Source organism: Orbicella franksi, chromosome 7 (assembly GCF_964199315.1).
Source record: "Orbicella franksi chromosome 7, jaOrbFran1.1, whole genome shotgun sequence".
Taxonomy (NCBI): Eukaryota; Metazoa; Cnidaria; class Anthozoa; order Scleractinia; family Merulinidae; genus Orbicella; species Orbicella franksi.
The window spans coordinates 19,789,814-19,808,824 of record NC_138151.1 but is presented as its reverse complement, the minus strand read 5'-3'; the positions used below and the strand labels follow the sequence as shown (position 1 = coordinate 19,808,824).

At 42.5% G+C, this 19,011-nt stretch overlaps 1 protein-coding gene across 2 annotated transcripts in view; it reads left to right on the top strand.

Annotated features, from left to right (window-relative positions):
* The window catches only part of LOC145492288 (nuclear factor related to kappa-B-binding protein-like), a 182,985-nt gene that overhangs the window by 99,043 nt on the left and 64,931 nt on the right, over positions 1–19,011 (top strand). For both annotated transcript variants that reach the window (XM_081471698.1, XM_081471697.1), the window contains exons 9-10: positions 10,028–10,058; positions 13,729–13,768. In XM_081471698.1, the coding sequence (XP_081327824.1) occupies positions 10,028–10,058; positions 13,729–13,768 (71 nt within the window). The remainder of the gene's footprint in view (positions 1–10,027; positions 10,059–13,728; positions 13,769–19,011) is intronic.

The window sequence follows — 19,011 nt, the reverse complement described above, 5'->3', positions numbered from 1 at the left end:
TCACGCACAACAAGACCTACCACCGGCTTGGCGAAAACGATCCAAGAATGGATGTGATAGTCTGCGAACAGCATGACGTGGAAATGTGGTTGAAGCTCGTGAGATGGCTTTTCGTGGGCACCAACACGCTCATAATCCTCGACGACTGCGCTGCCTCCAAAGATGTGAAAGGGTGCACAGGCGAGCTGGTGAATCTCACCTTTTCTGCCCGGCATATTGGCATCATCATTTAAGCGCTGACCCAGAAGTTGACCGGCATAACATCTTCCTTCCGGGACAATGTGGTGGGAACCGTCCTCTTTTACACCCACTCGGCCAGGACAATGAAAGCCATCTTCGATGATTACGCTGGCGAACTCTCCCCAGATGAGTACAGAGGATTGATTTCAAAGCTGAAAGAGTGAAAGTTCTCTTATCTTGTGTTCGCGCTTCGCCACCCGTACGGGGTAAAGTTAATTGAATAAAAAAATGAAAGCTATATATATAGCCCTTGCACAATGGCTGGAGAAGACGCCGCATTAGAAGACGTTATGAACCTTCTTCAAACCGAGCCCGAGCCGTTGGGTGGTCCCGCAGGTGGCCTTGTTCCAACCGCCCCCAGACCTGACATTCCTGCTCTTCGTGAGCAGCTGGCCGTGCTCGTGTCCACAGGCAAAGCCAAAGAGGCCATCGGAATGCAGCTGACCCACGAGCAGGTGAAGCGCCTGAGCAACAAAGAGGTCGAGAAATTCACCAAGCGCTACAAGACATATGTGGGCTCGAAGACAACAGAAAGCCTGATCGACAGCTTCATTTTTCTTGCAACCAAAGTGATCGGAATGACCGTCAAAATCAAAGACATTGACGCTTATCAGAAAGATCTCAGAAACGACTACATCTTGAACAAAGAGCTCTCCAATCTGGCCGGCAACCTTGCTTTGAAGTGTGCCCGTTTTCTCGCCGCGGCTAACGCGGCACTGATCACCACAAACCATATTGATTTTAGTCCACAGTTGCCGGAGAAGATGCACCCTTCTCCTGATGAACACGGCTATCCACTTGAAGGCATTGATGAAGCACCCGGCTCATCAACTGCTGAATAACTCCTCACCAATCATCAGCAACTGTTGAGGTCTTGCTGCCAAATTGTTAACAATTGAACTTTTTTCATTTGCTTATAATACGGTTCGCTTCAATGTCAACCGCACAATCCGAGAACGCGCCTGCCGCTGTCACTGCGCCTCAGGTAGAGACCAAGGCAGCGCCTGCTGCTGATCTCACACAGCAAGCAACGACTCCGACTGCAACCACGCAGTGCGTAAAAAAACCCCAAGCATGTGGCCGCCGGAAAAATGGTTGCCGAAAGAACGCGGCTGGCCCAGGAAGAACAGAAGAAATCGGCTGAGGCTTATCACGCGGAAAAGAAAGCGAAAAAAGTCACCACAGCGGCCCCTGAGCCAGCCCCGACTACAGAAGGTGAAAGCCCAAAGAGCGGCGGCCTTTTTGGCCTCAGCGCCAACCAATGGATTGCTATTGGCGGCATTGGCGCTTCCCTGCTCGGGATCTATTACAAACGTGAAGAGCTCAAGGCAATGGCCAAGCCCGCGTTCGACAAATTCAAAACGCCGGAGCCCGCGCCTGAGCCAGAACCTGCTCGTGTGACACTGCCAAAAAGATTTTAAAAAATGCTTTGAACGTTTGCGTGTGATTTATATCACGATGCCGAGCCTTGCGCAGGTTCTCATCCATACAGCAGCAATCGGAGGGATTATGCTTTTTTGGGCCAATTTCACCGTCAAGACTTGGAGGATGGTGAGACGTCTTACCGACGAAATGCTTGTTGAAGAGGGAGAAAGGTGGAGAAAAATGAAACAAGAGGTCAGGTGAGAAATTGAAATAGAAGACAAAATCAAAGAATTCGCAGAAGTTGAAAAGACAGGTCCCCCCAATTAATTTTGTTTTAAACTTTCGCTCTTTCCTTATATAAAGTGCGCCATGTCCGACAAGAAGCTTGTCAAGACCATCATTGACGCCGCAACTCTCACGGGATTAGCCGCGGGTATCGGCTGGGCCGCAAAAAAGGCTGTGAAAGAGAATTTCACTTCTGATCCCAGCAGCAGCTTTATGAATTACATGAAGTTCACCGCCATCATGGCGGGCAGCATTGCGCTCAAAAAGTACCTCGAGGACCAGAAAATCCTTCCAGACAGCATTTCAAATCAACAATTTCAAAAAATCTTCCGATAATATATAACCATGGTGAGCATCGCGATCATGATTGGCGGGGCTGTGTTGAATGCCACGGCTTTTATCGGCGGCAATTATCTGGGGGGGCGACAAAGCCGTGCTTGAAGAAAAGAAGTGCCACGACAAAGCTCTCGAAGCTTATCAAGCGGCTTACACCAAATACACGCGAGACCGGGCACAACTTCTTGACTAGGTCGCGACCAACGTGCAAACAAAGGACCAGGCCAAGCAGAACATGACCAACACGGACTACGCCTTCAAACTCTACAACCAGGCACATCCTGACGAATGGATGGTGTCCCCAAGGAGCCCAAGTTCTCAGATTTCTATCAGCCAAGCGAGCAGCAGAAAAACGGTGGACTCGCGTTCGTGGGCGCTGGGGCGCTCGCTCTGGGCTACGCGGCCTTCTGGTTCTTTTAAACTTTTTTACACCTTACTTATATGGACGCCAAACTCGCAAAGATATACGACGGCCCTGGGGGCTACTGGAAAGGAATCGCGGCGATCAAAAAATTAGCCGAAGCCGCCAAGGTACCTGAAGAAGCCACAAAAAAGTGGCTGATCAGGGAAGCGCTCTGGCAGATATACCTCCCCGTGCCGAAGCGGATTCCTCGGCCGAAATTCGACGTTCCCACGTCCGGCAAGGTCCATCAGGCGGACCTTCTTTTTCTGCCGCACGACAGGCTCCCTCACAGCCGCAAAGTTTTCAAATACGCGCTGACCGTTGTCGACATGGCCAGCCGCTACAAAGAGGCCGAACCCCTGACTTCGAAAAATTCTGATGAGGTCGCACAGGCCTTTCAGAAGATTTACAGGCACTCGCCTGTCGAATGGCCTGAAATGCTACAGGTTAACCCCGGGCGCTGTCACACAAGAGATGGACAAGCACAAAACCTTCATCCGGCGCGGGCGGGTTGACATTCACCACGACCAGGCCATTGTTGAACGTTTCAACCGCACCCTGGCGGAGCGCTTGTTCGGACACCAGTACGCTGTGGAAATGCTTCTCCCTGAGGGCAAGCAGTCCACTGCCTGGGTCAAAAGACTTCCTGAAGTTGTTTCGGCTTTGAACAACGAGGGCACAAGCCTTATCAGCAAGAAACCCGCCGTTGCCATCAAAGAAAAATCTGTTGATGCGAGGCCGTCGACACCTTATTCACGGCCTGTCGGAAAACGCAAAAAAATCCTCCCCTCTCTTGTCCACGTTCGTTATCTCTACCAGCCCGGCGAGCTTGAAGGGGGCATGAAAAGAGCAACAGATGCAATCCGGTCTTTGAAAGTTTTCGGCATTGAAAGGTCTTTTTCCAAACCGAATCCGTTCTCTACTATCTGCACGATGGACCCAAGCGCGGCTTTGTGCGTGAAGAGCTGCTGGTTGTTCTTCCGAACACACAGTTACCCCCAGAGCAACTTTGAAACTTCGGCTTCCAATCCTCTAAGTTCGTCATCTGTTAATGTTGACAATATATCCATGCATGTGTACCCGTAAGCTTTTGTATGGATACCATCATCACCTATCCATCGCTTTGAATCAAATGGCGAAAGCGAAATTTTGTTAAGATGCATGGTGTAGATCTCGTGTCCCTCGCTTCGAAGAATGTTCATTCCATGCCATTGCTGCTTCCCACCAAAAAGCGTTTCCTTGTAATTTTCATGCGTTATTTGTTTCTTGACAACATTCTTTTTCACACCCTTCGCTTTTGTGATATTTTTTTCGTCCACCTTCAGGATGGAGTACATTTTCGGTCTCAGACCCACGTACTCTGCGATGGGGGTCCCTGCACATTCGTCTTTCATTTTGCCCAAGACCTTTTTGTTCGTGTTTGAGTTTAAAGGATGCTCCTTAGGGTAGTCGCTCGTGTCGTAAAGGTCCATGTTGTTTTTCATGTCTTCATATACGTCTTCTGTTTCGATCTGAATCAGAAGGCTGTCGGTGTCCATGTATAGCAGCTCGCACTTTGAGCCGTACTGCTTTTTAAGCTCGTTGTAAAAGAAGTCGTACATCAAGATCTTGCTGTTGTCAAGGATCGTCCTCCCTATGTAGACCGGCTTGTTGAGAAGCAGCTTCCTTTTTCGCATGTCTATCCCCGCCATGTCGTTTGAAAATAAAACGTGCCTTGAGTACAAAGGGCTGGCGATCAATTTCCTTATTTTGTCCGTCTCGTTGTTGCGCACTATTGTTATGTCAACACGGTTACGCAGGTTTTCCATGGTTTTGCCGAAAACGGAGTTGTTCATGAGCTTGTAAAAGTTCTTTTCGAAGTCGCTCTTCGCTTTCTTCCTGAACTCTGTGTTCATCCGGATGTACGGCTCCATCCAGCATTCTTGTTCGAACTCCAGCACCCTGTGCACACGCTTCAGTTTCATGCCCTGCTTCAGATAAAACTGCAAGTTTCTGTAATGCACAACGTAGTTCTTTTTGTCATGAAGCGTTAGCAGCAGCTTCTTGCTGTCCGGGGGTTTCAGATCCAGGTCTTTCATCAACCCCTTTTGGTAGTCCGACATCCACTCCTTTTTTACGGCCTTTTTCTCCGGCGCCAGGGGATGGCTGTTGTGTTCCTCGTGCAGTTCTGCAGGGTATTCGAGATCTACCTTGAGAATGCACCCCTTCTTCGCTTTTTCTTTCATACCAAGAATCTCCTCCTCTGTGGGTAACTCGCTTTTGCACTTGAAACCTCTTATTGGCAGAGGCAAGCTCATCGCCCATCCATAAAGGTTGTTTGCGTCAAGATTTTGGCTTGCTGGGGTCGTAGCCTGGTACCTGCGGGTTGTTTGCCTTGGCGTACCTGTTGCTCACCATGGAGATTCTGCCCTGCATTCCCCTTTCCACGAAGAGATGCATTTTGTAGTCTGTGAAGAGCTCAAGCTCGACCCCAGTCTTTTTCAAGAGCACGTCCCAGGAAAGGCCTGGCGACGTGAAATAATTAGCTGGATCCAGTCCGTACTGCTCAAGGCACAGGTTTCGGAAGTTCTCAAAAACATCCGCCAGCAGCGCGACATCCGTTTTCATGTAAAGATCGTGGTAATCACCCAGCGTTTTGCATTCGAAATACTCCCAGACAGCCTGCGCGTGCTCGTACTCTTCTTCTGTTATGTGCTCGTCGTTCAGCTTGCTGTAAAACTTCTGTTTGTCAGGAAGCCTCATCTCGTCGAATCTTTCCCTTGAGTCCATGTACTCGTAAGGGTAGATCCCTTTTTTGTAAAGCAGGTCGCTGCCTTTCGAAATCTTTGATGTTATTTTCAAAGACTCCTTCGGTGTTGCGCTTACAAGTGAATCGAGGCTTCCTTGCAAAAAGTTCAAGCTGTTGATGAAACACAGGTCTCCGACCGAGAATGTGATGTATTTCTCCATGTTGGTGACACATTTCACCTCTTTCTCCAGCTTCGACATCGCTTGCATCAAGTGGTGTCCGTCATAGCCCCTCAGGTTGTGGAATATGACTGGTATTGGGTCCGTCTTTGGGTTTATTCGCAATTTCTTATTGCATTCGCTGTGCGTGGCTCCGCGAAACCTGCCAGTTATTTGGCAATGGTCCTTTACCGCGTCTCTGAATTTTTTCTGCAGTAAAGGTTCTGCGCAGAACAAACATGTTTCCTGATTTTCTGTGATCCATTCGTCAATTTTGTCTTTTTCTTTTCTTTCTCTTTTTGGCCCAACAAATTTTATTTTTTTGAGCGCGTTGTAATAACAGCCTTTGTGACTTTGGCCGCAATAGCTCCCTGTGTCGTGGTCCCAGATGGGCTTTGAGTCTACGAATTCGCCTTTTATCAAACTTTTGTTACAAACGTGGCAGTCATTTGCGTTTTTTAATTTTTCCCAGTCTTTGGCCGTCATATCAATCGGCTTTTTGTGGCCAAACTCTCTCTTATTTTCTCCTCTTCCTGCAGAATGTTGATTAAAAACTTTCCCACCGCGTTTTCACCCCGAACGTGTTTGAACCAACCACTTCACCATCGCTTTTCACAACAAGGTAAGAGTAACCGCATGCCTTGTGCCTTTCGGTTTTCTCTGTGTAGCTTGTTTGCATTCTCTCACGCTCACAGCTCTGTATCTTTCTTACAAGAGCCTCGAAGTCCGCGTAAATAATGAAAGGCATCTTCATCTGTTTTTTGAAGTTTTGGAAAGAAAGTATGTTTTCCCCCTCTTCCGGCATCAAGATCCTTGTCGGCCTGCCGTTCACACCGTTGCAATATTTTTGTGATCCACGAGCAAGTCTGCTCTTGAAAAAAAGGTCAAGCACAGCATGCAAAAGTGCTTTGTGTCTCTGTGCTTGGTCTGATCGCAAAGCAAAGCGCTTTCTCTTTTTACGTAACAGTAGTGCTGGATTTCCCCTGACTCGATTAACATCAAGTTTATCCTCGGCACATTCACTTGTTTTTTGCTTATCTGGTGCACGATCACACGATCGTTTTCCGAGCCGAATACGTTAATTGCGAGTTTTGGGTTTTGGGCCTCGAGCTTTTCTATCTGTTTTACCGGTGTGGGGAAATCAATGCCTACGTAGTTGATACCGTCATTGACCGGATATTTGCTTGGTCTTTGTGGGTTCTTTCCATCTTTTGGAGGGAATAAAGCGGCTCTGAGTGCCCACGTCAAACATTTGTTATCCATGTTTTTCACGTTGACTATTGCCTTCTTATTCGCCAGTTTGGCGGGAAGAGGCAGATAGGTCCCTCCGCGAAGTGGCTGATAGCGCGCAACATTCACGTACGTGACCTGTATCCTTTCAACCGCCCATCCTGATCCCATCTCGGACCAGTGCTCTATTTCTCCTTTTGCCTTTTCAATAAATTCGTCGAATTTTTGTCTTATGAGGTCCTCTTCATTCTTTTTGAAAACGTGTGTTTCGTCTTCTTTGAAATAATGCTCCATAAATTGCATTTTGTCGTTTCTTTCTATTGAGAACTTCACTTGTAACCAGAAACTTACTTTAACGCTATTTAACCTTAGCGTTTCTTGTTCGACCAAATCAGTGATCTTTTCTTTGTTTTCTCTTGCGAACCTCAAAAGATCTTTATTGTTTGGGTTCCTTTCGGATATATCCATTCTCCACACACGGAGCCATTCTTGGAAATTGTTTTGAGATATTTGGAACCCATCGTATCATGCATGAAACTCGGGTGTCAACGGTTCGGGAAGGTTTGTTCTTTCCTCCCTCGGTATTGGGCCGTAGAACCTTTGCAGAACATCGGACGAATATCTCGCGGTAGCCATGTCAGCGTATACACTGAGCATGCACTTCTCCAATAGGAAAAATTTGTGGCACATTTTTGTACAAACAAGTGAAGGGCACATCCGCGCATATTGATTATGGACAATGGACCAGCTTTTTCACTTTTCTGTTGCGTTACACACAAACACACATATAAGGTGGGGGTTCTGGACACAGTGGGCAGCAAGAGGGCAAAAACCGTCCGAAAAAAGCCCCCCAGTTACTTCTCCGAAGCTTTAGTCTGAGGAGAAGTAACTGGGGGGCTTTTTTCGGACGGTTTTTGCCCTCTTGCTGCCCACTGTGCCAGAACCCCCACCTTATATGTGTGGCCCAGATCCAGCCTGAAAATCTCCGAATGACCAAACAATACGTTTTTGGCAAAAAGCTCCAGGAGTCAATGGGTGATAGTCCCTTGGTGATAAATTTGGGAAATCTATCCAAAGCAAGCTCAAAAACGCCAGGAATTATGCAAAATTTGCATTTTAGGTTTTTTTGTTAATAAAAGTATTTATTTTGACCCGACATTGGGAAAACTAAAACACCTTTTAAGCCCGTAAAATTACGCAGTTTTTGCCGTTTCCATAGGGGCTTGAATTCTTTGACAGTCAACGGAACCCCTCAAAAGTTAATTTCATATAAAGCTTTCTTGCCATGCACGTGGCAAACTGAGCCAGGGACGGCAGAGCTGGGGTGGGGTCTTAAGTCCCTCCCCTCCACTTTTTACCACGATGACATTTTATTTTGTTTTAGTATGAGGTACAAATGAAGAAATAAAGAAGAAGGGAAAGAAAATGACAAAAGTCTGGTTGACTACAGATTTACGAAGAATTTACAAAGCTACAACCTCGTACCAAATCTGTAGGAAACTTTTCATGTTTAAATAGTTTTAACCTTTCCGCAGCGTGCACTTCCTTCCCACACATGGGGGGCTTGTGTAAAAGCGCAGGTCAGTCAGTACTAAGGCCGTGATATATCATGGAGGGCTGAAAAAGATGTATCAAGCTCACAATACCTTCAAAATATATTGCTGTAAACGCACTAAAAGTACCTGTCATTTTGTAGTTCATCCAGTAGGTTGATTTTCTTAAGAACTACACCATGGAGAATGTCAAAAATATCATTTCCGTGCCCCTAGATTTAAAATGCCTTTGGGGGGAGGATGCCCCTAGACTCCTCTACAAACTTGCGCCGGCACCGCTCGTTTTCAAGCCACCCACCTCCTCCCCCCCCCCCCACCCCTCCTTCACTTGAAAAAAGACTCCGCCGTCCCTGTGAATTCATATCCTGCTGCATCCGATCTTCTGCGCGACTGAATTAAATTCGACGTTTGAATCTTTCATAGCTTTTTGTCATGCACTGCCGGGCCAAATTTATTTGAAGTCGGCACAGCAGAAGCACAATGTTTGGACTAGGCCAAATTCCAACCGAGGTCAAATCATGGGATAGACATCAGACAGTCTTACTCTATTTTTCAAGAAAACCTGCTTCCTTGGTCTAGCTGGATCACGTTAATAAAACCTCTTTGTTTCATTTAGTGCGTCTAATTAATTCGTTTCCCATCAAGATCAAAATCGAGACACATACTAAAATTTACTCTAAAAGACCAGTCTCCTTTCGAATATTTGCAGACTAATCGAATGTATATAAACGGGAAAGACAAACCTGATATGTCTCTATTATAAGCAAGTGTCTAAACCTCAATAATCAAGAAATTTCAATTGGAGCTAACTAAAAATATATATTATGTGACTGGCGTCACATAATACATGTAGCGTGTTTAGTCTGGGTGACTTTGAACTTATATTTTGGGCTTTTTCTGTAGTTTTATGTACCTTGCGTGACATAATGAAACAATGTTGTAATAACAACATGGATCAACTCTCTTTTTGTATATTACCCACAAAGCATGGTGCACAAATGGAACAAAAACAGGCTAGAGTGCTCAACAATAGAGTTCTTTGAACATACCGCATCATGCAAGTTTGAGAAGAGACTGTCGCGAACTTTTGTATTTTACCTGTGTGAACCTCGATTGCCCAGAAATTTTTCCATATTACTATAGTACAAACGACACTCTTTTGCACAGTACTTGTTTTAGTTCCATATCGGACATACCAAGATGCGTTTTAAGCCTGTGAAACTACGCAATTTTTGCCGTTTTCATAGGGGCTTGAAAAGGCAATTCTTCAATGATCGACAGAATCCTTCAAAATGCTTGAAAAATTTAAAACTTCCTACTGTTAGATAGAAGAAAAGTAAAGCTCTTATGCCAAGTTTACCCTGTGCTCTAGTTTTGTAAATTGTTTCAATACGAATACCGAGAACTTTGTCAATTTTCCAGATATTTTTTGCATATTTAATGAGGCAAAAAGCTATATTTTTGTTTTTTGCGAATTTCTCGAAGACTTTAAATTCTAAGAAAATCGGAATAATATTTTCAAAAGTAGCTCCCTAAAAGCATTCTTTAGGCAAAGTTTCAGGATTTTCGATTTTTCTAAGCTGGCCAGCCATTCTCGATATTTCCAGTCAGTGACTCTTAACACTTAAACACTTAAATGGAGTGGTTTTAATTTCATATGTTTACACAGGATTCTCTCTGAATGCAGACAACAATGTCAGGTGTGTAAAAGTGTTTTGAGTTACTTTTTGTGAATAGTTAAAATTAAATGGACCAGTTGAAAAAGGCAAAAGTTGAAAGGTGTATTTTCATTATTGTTGAACATTATTGGCAGAGCTCCAGCAGCCTGAAGGGCCAGCAATACTCATATAGGAAAGAAAAGAAAACCCATGAATTGATTTCCTCATGGTTATCATGACTAGTGGTATTGCTCGTGGGTGCGTACGCATGACAGTGATGATCACGACTGTGATGATGACAGAGTCGCATAAGGTGGTGGCCATACTCCAGCTAATAGGTTGACAGAGACCTGCAGCCTTTGTTTACAGCATCCCTCTTTGATATTGGAAATCCATGTTATGGTCAATTGACAACTGTCAAAACAAGTTATTTGCTGTCCAGTATCACATGACCACATTGCAGGCTCAAGTTTAGAACTCATCAAGGTCGTGTGTTTTTTAAAGTTGACAGCTGACCAATTGCTGGTTTTCAATTGGCAATTGGACTGTAGGCTCATGTCAGGTTAACTTGTAATCTAGTATAGGCTAGGTTGTTCGGAAGGTGGTAAATGCTAACCCAGGATTAAAAGTTAACTGAAGTATCAATGTTTCTTTTATACAAATGTTTTTCACTGCTTTTTTGGGTAGGTTGAGATTATTCAAACTCAAACCAGAAGGCCAAACAATATTTAGAAAACCTCACCGCAAAGTTACAAACCTCAAATCAAAATTCTTTCTTATCCTGGGTTAGCTTAATCGGGCTTGAAACAACCCAGCTCAGGATCTCCACTTTTAGGCTTGGCTAAATCTATAATTATATTATATGAGTGCACTGAAGTGAGACAGGAAGTCATTACAAGTTATACAAATGTAAGCTTTTGTTTGGTGATTGAAAACGTCGGACTGAGGATTCAAGGGAAATTAGGAAACGTTAGAGTTAAAAGGAGATTTAAACAAATAAACAGAATATTAGGGAATAACACAATACAGTGTACATTTTAATCAGGCTAATAATGTGTAAAATTGTTTGGAGAAATACTTTGTGAACATAGCAAAGCGCAACAGATCTGAAGGGAACTTACAATACAAAGGCAGACAGCAGACGGATACTGTGGAGGGCTGTTGTACATCCAGCCTGTTTCTGTGTGGGTTTCTGGGGAGCTTTGACGTTTTAGACTAGCAAATAAGGTTTGAGGTTAAGGTATAAGTTATTTTAAAAAATTCTGAACAAATTAAAAAGTCACTTTGAGTTAGCAAGAGGTTTGAGTTATCAAGTTACTAAGGGTATAATTGTAGTCAATATAAGAAGCAAATCCACAGAAAATCAATTTTTGGTTTGAGTTATTATGACGTCCAAGTTACAGGGAAGTCAAGATTTGGGGAGTACACTGTATAATTCACCAAAATATAATTGAATGGCTTAGTGCAAGACTGACGTAAGTGACTTTTTCGGGTGAAAAATGATTTTTTTGTTCAAAAGCGCCCAAATTTTTGCATGTGGTCTCCAACGTAATAGAAAAACATTGCCCTATGTTTGTATTCCTTGTTTTTTTCGCCTGATGTGCAAAACACAGTGGAAAGTTTACTTGCTCAAAGACGGGATCTGGAAATGAATTTCTTCAACTACGTTGTGACGTAAGCTTGCATTTGCATTATTTTGGCATGCAAGATAACGTCAAGCTTTCGATCAGACAAGTTGAAACCTCACCTGTTGCATGAAGTCTGCTTATTTGACACATATTTGCACCCGCCTGGCGGTGAAAGGACTTCATTAAGTCCGGAAACCCATAAGTCACTAGCATATCTTAAAGAAGCGAGATGTGTTCCTGTTCCAAGATTGCTAAGCCATCGAAGGCACACTGAAGCCAGCCGAGGAGTTTGAACGCACTTCTCATGCAAAAAAACGAGTTGATGGCGAGAAGTGGCCCATTTGCCAAATGTGTCTGTGCAGAACGTTTGGAAATAAAGAAGTGCTTTTAGACTCTTAAAAAATCTGTTTAGTCGGCCCGTAGGCCTTGCCGTGTTGAAGTTGCTCAGGGATATCCCATAATAATCTTTAATGCATCTTGATAGGTCTTGTCAGTCGATCTCAGTCGACAATGGAAAACGTGACAAACTTACATTTCGCTCAGCCAACGGAATATTAATTGAAACAGAATCGACGGAAAAGATATTTTTTCACTGAGAAAAGTAATGAATTACTTCATTTAGACACAAATAGCCCTAAGCCCCGATTCTTTCCAGGAATAAATGGCCAATGTTTTCATGTAAGAGAAATGATTGATCCAAAGTCGCGATTGTTGACCATTGTTGTGTTACAGTGTGACAGTTGACCTTTCGGGAACTGGGGCAAACAAACGCCAATCATATTATGGACTAGTGGCTTTCGATCGCTTGCCTTTATTATCATGGAATCCCAATGGAATGATTCGTTTGTGAGGTTAGAAGATGGCGAGAGAAAGAGACAACAGTGTAAGTCTTTTTTCTTTAAATATGCCATTCCTTTTGCAATATATTTTCCGTTTGTTTGCGGTTTTCCTGCTTAGATTCAGTTCAGTGTTTTCACAAATATACATGGTATTTAATTATCGCGGAGACGGAGCAATTTCAGATTGACTCACCCGTTCTAGTACTGTAATTCGGAAAAATTGTCTTTCTTCGAATGTCAAGCGTTAATTCCTTGTGGCAACATTTCACAAAATATGTTTTATAAGGTATTTGTTGTTCGTCACGCAGTCAAAACAATGGCAAGCTGCGCTGTTATAGCACATGGCATTTCAAAATGTTTTACATCATCACAGTAGCACCTATGAAATGTCGCATTGCGCTAGTGATTTTCACAAACTCTTTTTTGTTCTAAACGAGTTTCATGTTTTCACTGATTGCAAAACGTTTCACTCTCGGAAGATAGGTAACCACCGCTAATAGAAACTGGTTGTTGACTTTATTTAGATTCACGATCATGCTGTGTTTATGACATGAAGCGTTTTCTTGTTTTATTATTTTCCCTAGGCTAGCACCAAAATAGAACTAACCCTAGCACAAAGTGTTTAGAGACCCTAACCCTAAGCCCTAGCCCTAGCCCTAGCCCTAGCCCTAGCCCTAGCCCTAGCCCTAGCCCTAGCCCTAGCCCTAGCCCTAGCCCTAGCCCTAGCCCTAGCCCTAGCCCTAGCCCTAGCCCTAGCCCTAGCCCTAGCCCTAACCCTAACCCTAACCCTAAACCCTAAACCCTAAACCCTAGCGCTAAAACGGTAACCCTAACACTAAACGCTAACCCTAGGCCAACGGTTAGGGTTTGTTTTTAGGGTTAGGGTTAGCTGTGGGGTTATGTTACCTTTACTGTAACTGTCAAGTTATAGGCTCATCTTTCTTTAAGGCCCATGTTCATCCATTTCGTTTTGCGGCCCTGTATTATTGTTTTGAAGTCACCATTGTCCTAATGTTTCTTTTTCTTTTTTTTGCGAAGACAAAGCGCAAACCAGCTAAAAAATGTACAGGGCTATGCTCTTCTACTCAATTGAAGATGACACGCAAAAATTTGGGCGCTTTTGAACAAAAAAATCATTTTTCACCCGAAAAAGTCACTTACGTCAGTCTTGCACCAAGCCATTCAATTGTATCAGAATGACAAACTAACAGACCAATTCTTCCAGTCATTTTTTTGTATTTTCAGGAAGGAAATGTTTCCTCTGATGATGAAGAAGGAAGTGTTGGTAGGTATCTATGATATCTTGGCTTCCTGAGTTGTTCTGAGTACCCTGAGTATTAGGCTTTTTATCATTGGTGATTTGCATCCAGTAACTTGACAGCTACAGTTTTTGAAATTAGGTGTCCATTATGTTTACAACAATGAAGTTAATAGTGGAGTTCTGGCAGCCTAAAGGGCCGCCAAGTGGAGTCCCACTGTTAGAAACCTGTTAATTGCTTTTCTCGTGGTAAAAATGGCCCTCGGTACTGCTTGTGGGCATGTATGCATGACAATACCATGGCAGCCAATGGCGGCCATTCTCCAGCTAATAGGACATGTGGCCTTAGTTTACAGCGTACAACTTTGATTTTGAACATCCATTTTATGGTCAATCGACGCCTGTCAAAACAAGGTATCTGCTGACCAATATCACGTGACCATATTGCAGGCTCAAGTTTTGAGCTCATCGAGGTCACATGTTCTTAAGTTAACCGCTGACCAAGTACCGGCTTTTCGATTGTATCGCAGGCTCTAACCAGGTTAACTTACTTTAGTATAATTTCCAGAAGTGAATATAAGAATTGGACATTCTGATTGGTCAAAAAGCTCAGCTTATGAATGATGCTATATTCACCATGCTAGGCAGTGAATATAACATTTCTGAGATTGGATACTAAGTTTGCTACCTTTACCCTCTTGGCAAGTAAATGTGGTGGACAGTTGCTGAATGAAATGTTCATTTATTTGAAAGACATCACTTCAAGTCCAGGATATTTGAAAGGATGGAGAATTTTCAAAATGGCTGTTGTCACCCTTGGACCAAAAAGGCATTTAAGAATTACGTTGATCGTTACGTTGATCGCCAGCAGGTCTGATCAATTGACTGAAATATATTTTTCTTCAAACTTAAACTACTCATTTTTAGACGATGATGACAACTGTGATTGAAGTCAATAATGAAAAAACAAAGGTACAGGATGAATTGCTTGCGCTTGGATCCTGCAAGACACAAGAACTTCTTTGCGGTTAGAAGTTAAAACCGCAAGAACTTCTTTGCGGCAGGATTCTCGAAACGCAAGAACTTCTTTGCGGTAGGATTTTCAAATGGCAAGAACTTCTTTGCTCTATCATCTTAGCACACGAAGATTTGTATCAAGACGGTACTCGCCAAGGTCGAATTTATATTTTTCCAGCGCCGGCTCTAACTGTAAGAAGTACAGTGTATTATAGCGACAAATTCTTGACAATTTAAACTTTAAAGCTCAGTTCAGACAATGAACTTTTCATGAGCCGAACTTAATTCGAAATTATGAAACGTTCATGTTGTCTTTTTATTCAATGGGATTCTCTTTGCAATAAGAGGAATTCACAAGGCAAACCCATGAGATTTCGGTGTTCAGAAAATCATTTTATGTGCTTCTCACAACACACTGGTAATGTTTTACAGCATTGCAAACAGGGTAGAATTTGCGAGTTTCCTTGTTAACCGTTTGTTTAGAAACACAAAATATATTTTCCACAGGACCTTTTCACCTGTAATAATAACTCTGTGAAAAGTTCCTAAAGAAATTCATAACATTGTAGTGTCTCATTTGTTTGCACCTGCAGTCTTCAGATTCTTTGCAGTTCAGTGTGAGATTTGAATGAAAGTCGTCTCTGCTCACAGACCACCCAAGAAGAAGAAAACGACACTTCTGAATGAGAATGAATTTGGCCTTCAGAAGCAAAAACTGGTGGAACCCGGGCTAACTACACCATAGTTCGAATTTTCTACATGGACTGTTTCTTCATGAGCTTCATTATTTGGGCATGTTTTGTGATAGTCTCGTATTCTGCTAGCAGACTGTTCAAATGATCAAAGGGCTTTTTTTCTGTAGGTGTCATGAACATGCATGCGTTTGATGTTATTTTCACAGTATAAGCAAACATAATTCCAGATCTAGTCTCAGCTGTTCGAAATTATCTCTTCCCACTGCAGTGGCTTATCTTATGGATAACATTGCGAGCAAGCGCTGAGCATTTCGACCACCAACATGGCACTTAAATATAAATGAACAGGCAGTTTGACCTGCAGCAACTTCTTGTGCTTTCTTGCGGCTTGTGGTAAGATTAATAAGTTCTTGTGGCTTCTTGTGGTAAGATTTTCAACTTCTTGTGGTTAGACTTTCAACTTCTTGCGTTTTGAATGTTCTTGCGGGTAAACCACAAAAAACAAGACATTTTTACTTCTTGTGGCGGCTTGCATGTTCTTGCGGTGTAAGAACTTCTTGTGCCACTTCTTGCGCGTGCATTATTTTTGGGTTGTACTGTATAATTGGACACCCACGTGATTCACACATCAATTACTTCCTTCTCAATGTTTCCAAAAGGGCTACAAAGTTTTTTGCTCAAAAGAAGCTTTCAAAGACATTTTTAATTCCAAAATTTGTTATAGATGCAATTAATTAGTAATTGGACCTTGTGTCGTACAATTCAGGGAGTAATCGTGCTCGTAATTTCAAATTGGCTTCGTGCTTTGCGCTTCTTCGATTTTAAAATTACTCGCTTCATTACTCCCTGAATTGTACTCACTCGGTCCAATTACTATTACTAATAGAAGCAATTCTGAAATTCAAAGTACAAATGAACGATTTATTAGACTGCATTCCCATCATATTTGGGGCGTATAGCAAAGTAGATTTCTCATTACATTACACATTGAAATGGCTAGAAAGAACTTGAAAACAAAAAAATCATGCAATAGATAAGACAATCATACCTGAAGGATAAAACCTCGCTTGGTCAAAAAGGCTACAACTGCTGTAAAACACTGGCTGTACTGTTCGTAAGCTGATTACTGTACTTTAATTAAAACTGTCACTGTACAAAACATACTTCCCTGCTGACTGCGTGTACAATACTACTAAGCTACTTGAGAATGAAAACTAATGTTTACGCAAGAATCATGTGTTTGATTACTAAAATCAGTTAAAGGTCAAGTAATTATTTATGTTCAGTTCCAATCAATGTTTAATTGAATCATGTATTGATTTAGCCAAGCCTAAAAGTGGAGCTCCTGGGCTGAGCTGTTCAAAGCTTGATTAAGCTAACCCAGGATAAGTGAGAATTTTGAGGGTTTTTTTTAACTTGGCAGTGAACTTTTCTACTGATATTGTTTGGCCTTCTGAGTTTGAATTATCTCAAACTACACTAAGCATAAGCAGTGAAAAACATTTTTTATACAAGAACAAATTATACTTCGGTTAACTTTTAATCCTGAGTTGGTGTTAACCGGCTCAGTTCCAAACAAACCTGGTGCTGATTACAGTAAGTTAACCTGGTTTGAGCCCGCGATCAAATAAAAAAGCCGATACTTGGTCAGCAGTTAACTTTAAAAAACCACGTGACCTCAAAACTTGAACCCGCAATATGGCCACCTGATACTGGTCAGCAGATACCTTGTTTTGACAGGTGTCAATTGACCATAAAATGGATGTCCAATATCAGAGTCTTAGTAGCTGGAGTACAATGTATGGCCACCATGTTGTGTGATGTCGTCGTCCCTGTCGTTGTTGTGCATACACACCCACAAGTAATGCCGCTAGCCATTTTTAGCATAAGAAAAGCGATTCATGGGTTTCAATGAGTATGGGGCTTCGCTTGGCGGCCCTTTGGGCGGCCGGAGCTCTGCTAAAAATGTTTGTAACAAATCGTTCATAACAAATTAGTCCATTATTTGTAGTCCTTGATATTCACCTCTGAAAATTATACTAAAAAAATTATTGGCCTCAGGCTCAGTGAACATGGTGAATATTCACCAATGTTTACTTCACCTTTGGCGAATAATTGTTAAGGAGAAGGTCACTCAAAAACGCTTACTTTTTTGTCTTCGTCTTCAGTAAGTGAACATTCAGCTTTTCCACTCACCAAAGTTTCAGCCTCTGAAGTGCCTTTGTTGTCATGCGTACACATGCACACATGCATGTTGAAGAAATTCATCTCGAAGGAAGCAACTTTGGGGGCTGCCATTTTGAAACTGTACTTGACAGCCAGGCTGTGTTTATGTGACATCATTCCACTGGACTTGAAATTGGTGGGAGGGAGAAAAACCTGCAACTGACTTTGCATCCTTCACAAGTCTAGCAAAATATATTTTGTCCAAGGGATTATCCTTTTCACTATCTTCTTTGCTATCATTTTCGATGTTTGGAGCATATTTGGCTCAAAATAACACGGCTCAAGAAGAGCAGTCATAACCCAGAGTGGTAGATAAAAGGCTTGTCGAAAGCCATTCCAACAAAATCTCTTGGACAGAATGACTTCACAAAAACGTGGCCTGGCTGTTGAGTGCTCTTCAAAACGGCGGCAACAATTTCGAGTTTTGGGCTTCTTTGGAGATGAATTTCATGAGGGAAACCTGCACCTTAGAGGCCAAAGCTTTGGTGAGTAGCTAAACTTAGTGCAAGGTTTTTATTAGCGTTGACAAAAAATATACATTTTTTAACTTAGTGGTGGGACGATTTAACTCCATCACTTCTTCACCCTTCACTCCTTCACTCCTTCACTCCTTCACTCCTTTACTCCTTCACTCCTTCACTTCCTGTTAGACATTTGGAATCCTTAGGGAGGGGGGGGAACTCCAATATGAGAAGGTCAGAGATGCTCGTCGGAAAATTTGAATTTAACTCCTTAAGAAGACTATTGTGGGTGTTGCTTGAGCTTCATTAGATGCCAAAAAGATACCACTTAAATGGAATAGGTTCGATTACACTTGTAGACCCAACTGGCGTGCTCGAGAGATCAGTGGAAAACAAAATAAGAACGTTTCTTTTATTGTTATTTCTTTGACTGCACCCTAAAGGATACCTAGATTTGCTCTTGAGATGACGAGCATCCCCAACCTTTTCATATAGGAGTCCCCCTGGGTTAAGAACATTGCACTCTCCAAGGCCGTTTGACAGTCAATGGCACTACATCAAGTTAGTTATTCTTTGAATTTCTGACATAAGTACTCAATATCTTACTGCAGAAATGATCTACATTGAATAGATTTTTGCACGAACATTTTTATATATAGAAGCTAATTAAATAAATAGCTCATTTCCCGAAGGCGTCGGCTTATACAGGTTTAACCGTACTCAATTGCCAAAAACTGAGGAGATATTGAAAATCACAAAATTGATGAACTGTATGCTGTGATTAAAAGTTTTGGACGACCAACAGACAAGAGAATTGAGGAGAATTCAAACGACACATTTCGCTATTATTTGTACAGTATTTTAAATAAAT